The sequence below is a fragment of the Ipomoea triloba genome, chromosome 7 (assembly GCF_003576645.1).
Source record: "Ipomoea triloba cultivar NCNSP0323 chromosome 7, ASM357664v1".
Classification (NCBI taxonomy): domain Eukaryota; kingdom Viridiplantae; phylum Streptophyta; class Magnoliopsida; order Solanales; family Convolvulaceae; genus Ipomoea; species Ipomoea triloba.
In genome coordinates, this window is record NC_044922.1 from 27,598,566 (window position 1) to 27,602,712 (window position 4,147).

Sequence of the window (4,147 nt, forward strand, 5' to 3'; positions counted from 1 at the left end):
AGGTCTAGATGAGTAGGTTTTACTTCACAGTACAAAAACCAAAAACGAGTGAAGGGCTGGCAAGCTAAACCGAGTCATTTGTTCACGTCCGCAGAAGTGGCCTATACGTTGTCTGTCGTTTTCTGGACCCATATGGCATATGCCATAGCCGCACCAAAAATAAAAATAAATAAAAATAAAAATAACATAAGTCATTGTGAAAGCAGAAGGAAGGTAATCCACCATTTCTTTATGTCCTTCACTGCCCCTCTTCTTTCCTTGTTTTCCCACGTTTTCTTTTCATTTCTTGAAAACCATTTGTTTTTTTTTTTTTTCCATTGCTGTTCTATTACCAAACTTCTCAAGAAATCTAGCTAGCTGACTAGTAGTCCTCCCTTATCTTTACACCTAGATATTTATGTATATATGCTTATATTCTCTAGTTTCAGGCATTTCCCCACCAAGATCCTTGATTCCTTGCAATCTTTAGCAGTATTTTTATTGTTTTCCTTGAAGCCCTGATTTTTGTTGTAGCTGGATTTCGTTTATCTTGATGGGTAATTGCTTTGGTTCTTCAGCGAGAGTTGATGCCACTTTGAGCTCCCACACCGCTTCTGGTACCTCCCATCTCTCTCTTTCTGCTGTGTTTCAGAGATCTTTTGAGTTTTGAAGGAGAGAAATTTTGTGTGGTTGTTGGGGTTTTCTTGCTTTGCTTTAAGATGGGTCTGTGTTTTATTTATGCTGTGCTCTGTTTGATTTAGATTGGGTTTTAATTATTGTGTAATTAGAGGCTTAAAGTTGGTGTCTTTGGCCTTGAAATGAATTTTAGAGGGTGATTAGGTTGGGTTTTAATGTGTAATTAGAGGCTTAAAGTTGGTATCTTTGGCCTTGAAATGAATTTTAGAGGGTGATTAGGTTGGGTTTTAATTAATGTGTAATTAGAGGCTTAAAGTTGGTGTCTTTGGCCTTGAAATGAATTTTAGAGGGTGATTAGTTTGGGTTATAATTAATGTGTAATTAGAGGCTTAAAGTTGGTATCTTTGTCCCTGAAATGAATTTTATTAGGTTGGGTTTTAGTTAATGTGTAATTAGAGGCTTAAAGTTGGTATCTTTGTCCCTGAAATGAATTTTAGTTAATGTGGAATTAGAGGCTTAAACTTGGTATCTTTGGCCTTGAAATGGATTTCTAGAGGGCAATTAGTTCAGTTTGTTCCATAATCTTTGTGGGATTGTTACTTTGATTGTGTTAAAATGAACTTTACTGCATACTTATTAGTGAAATGATGTTTTGGAATTAACTTTTGAGTGCAATCTGGTTTTCGATTGCAAAGATTACTGCTTTCTTTTTGTCCTGTCTAGTTTTCATTTGCAAGAGGACAAACCAATTTAATTAGAGTAGAATACAGGAATGGATGATGTTAACCACCAAAGGGAACAAAAAAGTTTCTTTCTTTTTGGTGTTTAAGAGTCTTTTTCGTTTTTGTTAATTCATTTAAATTTGGGAGATAAGGGTATATGCAAGTGAATAGCTAAAGTTTTTTCTTGTGCTTTTGTGTTTCCTATAGCTTCTGAAGCCTCGAAAGCTCCCAGCAAAGCGAGCAACTTTTCTATTCCTTCTAGCTTAAGTATTCCGTCTTATAGTAGAAGAAGCAGTGTGGACAGCTTTCCTACGCCGCGATCTGAAGGCGAAATATTACCATCCCCAAATGTTAAAGCCTTCACATTTCACGAGCTGAAGAGTGCGACGAGAAACTTTAGACCCGATAGTCTTCTAGGTGAAGGAGGATTCGGTTATGTTTTCAAAGGATGGATCGATGAGCATTCTCTTACCCCTACGAGACCTGGATTCGGGATGGTCATTGCGGTTAAAAAGTTGAAACCGGAAGGTTTTCAAGGTCATAAAGAATGGCTGGTATGCTTCGTGTATTCAATTCCCTGTTACGAGCTTACTCTTCTTATCCTTTGTTTTTTTCCCTTTTAATTAACAATCAATGGTTTGTAGACCGAAGTTAATTATCTCGGGCAACTTCATCATCCAAACCTCGTTAAACTTATTGGATACTCCTCGGATGGTGACAACCGGCTCTTGGTGTACGAGTTCATGCCTAAAGGCAGCTTGGAAAATCATCTTTTTAGAAGTACGTTTCCACCTAAAACGATCCTTTATTGTTCGTGTTTCGTCATAATTTAATTTGTTTCTTGTCCATTTTTCTCGCTTCTAGCTTTATTATTACACACCTTCATATCCATACCTCACCTCGTTTGTTATGTGAAGGCTCTTTGAGTCTTCGACTCTTTGTATAGAATCTGCACAAAGCAAGACCGAGCAGAGAATGAAACGTTTTATCTTTAATTGTCCCCGTGCTGTCAAATATCTAAAATTGCTAACTGACCCGCAATCTTGTGTTTGCTTAATAGGAGGGTCACAGCCCCTGACTTGGGCTACGAGGATCAAGGTAGCTATCGGTGCTGCAAGAGGGCTTGCGTTCTTGCACGATGCTAAAGAACCAGTTATATATCGCGATTTCAAGGCATCTAACATTCTTTTAGATGCGGTATGTTTTTGTTTTGTTAACTAAATTGTCACTGTTGCCTTGACTTTGCTTAAATTGTTCTTGTTTTTTTTTCGAAAAGATGAGTATGAATTTACAATTACAATCTCGTTACATTAACTGCAACTAGTTACAACGAGGACTAAATGCCCGAGAAATGATGGGACAGATGCGCCCTAGGTGCTTAAATTGCTGTTCTGAACTGTCTCAAATGTGGTGTTTTTGCTCCATTGGCTGCAGGAATTTAATGCCAAGTTGTCGGATTTTGGTTTGGCTAAGGCGGGGCCCACTGGCGATCGCACTCACGTGTCGACTCAAGTAATGGGCACGCACGGGTACGCAGCGCCAGAATATGTTGCTACGGGTCGGTTGACTGCGAAGAGTGACGTTTATAGCTTCGGGGTTGTGCTGCTCGAGCTACTATCTGGGCGTCATGCTGTCGACAAAACCAAGCTCGGTGTGGAGCAGCATCTCGTGGATTGGGCTAAACCGTATTTGGGAGACAAGCGGAAGCTATTCCGGATTATGGACACGAAACTCGAGGGCCAGTACCCTCAGAAAGGAGCACTCAGAGCAGCAAACCTCGCGCTGCAATGTCTAAGCACCGAACACAAACTCAGGCCGCGCATGTCCGAAGTTCTGGCCGAGCTCGAGCAAATCCAAGCGCCAAAAGGCTCGTCCAAACTCCAACAACCCGAGCATCCGGGTACTACTCCCGCCCGCGTTAGAATGTCAGCTGCAGCAGTTAAGCATCATCACTCCCCTCGGAACTTGACGCCCCCCCACGCGTCTCCTCTGCCTTCCCACAAGAAGTCGCCACGAGTAAGATAAGCGCTATCCCGCCCCACTATAGGACGGTTTAGGGCTGGCCTGCGGGTTTTAGTTCACTTTTGACACCCTTAGACAAGGCAGAGTGAGTTCCTTTTCCCTAACATTTCCATGCAAATTTTGAAGTACTACTTAGAGCCTAGACAAGTTCATTGAAACATTGGATTGGACAAGGTTGTACTGGATGTCTGGATGGTAGTTGGGCTTAGAGAATCTGCATTCTGTTTTTGCTTTGATCATCAGAAACTAGAGCCCAACTTGTATTGTGTGTATATATATATATTCTCATAGTTTCTACTTTTAAGCATATGTTTTCATATTTAGCCCGGACTCCCACACTGTCTCTGTCAAGATTCGATCTTGTGTCCTGAGTCAAATCTTCCTCTCGAGAATCGGGTCCAAAAATAACATTCAGATTCTGTGTATGTAGTTGACACATTCTGTACCCACACTTAGACAGTTGTTGTGCATGTAGCTATCATATTATTATGTGTCAGCAATTATCAAATTATTTGTTTACATGTATAGAAACTGTAATTAACGGTAGGTACAAAATGTGTTAACTGAAGGTACAAAATTTTTATATAAAAGTTCACAATGCAATATGAATTGTGGTCCATAGTATAACAATTGCTCTTTTTTTTTTTTTTTTTTTTAATTTTTTGTGTTTTTAATTTTTGGTTTTGGTTTTTGGTGTACAAACGAAATCAAGTCATCAAATATGCTAATTACAAACTAATTAAAGCCCTAAGTTATATTTATTATTTAATCAAAAAAAAAAGCCCTAA

General features: G+C 39.5%; 1 protein-coding gene across 2 annotated transcripts; it reads left to right on the top strand.

Annotated features, from left to right (window-relative positions):
• Nucleotides 1-242: 242 nt before the first annotated feature.
• On the top strand, nt 243-3,682 carry LOC116025123 (probable serine/threonine-protein kinase PBL3). Of its 2 annotated transcripts, none has more exons than XM_031266220.1 (5): nt 243-596; nt 1,542-1,891; nt 1,982-2,117; nt 2,398-2,534; nt 2,772-3,682. In XM_031266220.1, exons 1-5 carry the CDS (start codon nt 533-535, stop codon nt 3,360-3,362), a joined length of 1,278 nt encoding a protein of 425 aa, XP_031122080.1. In that variant the 5' UTR covers nt 243-532; the 3' UTR covers nt 3,363-3,682. The 2 variants fall into 2 exon arrangements, with proteins under 2 accessions (XP_031122080.1, XP_031122081.1); XM_031266221.1 differs by having other exon boundaries at nt 245-596; nt 1,545-1,891.
• Nucleotides 3,683-4,147: the final 465 nt, after the last annotated feature.

What these genes read in the sequence shown, in the direction of transcription:
- LOC116025123 (XM_031266220.1), top strand. Translation starts at nt 533, where the DNA reads ATGGGTAATTGCTTTGGTTCTTCAGCGAGAGTTGATGCCACTTTGAGC. An exon ending in GAGCTCCCACACCGCTTCTG is followed by an intron (nt 597 to 1,541) that starts GTACCTCCCATC and finishes TTGTGTTTCCTA; the next exon opens with TAGCTTCTGAAGCCTCGAAA. An exon ending in GGAAAATCATCTTTTTAGAA is followed by an intron (nt 2,118 to 2,397) that starts GTACGTTTCCAC and finishes TTTGCTTAATAG; the next exon opens with GAGGGTCACAGCCCCTGACT.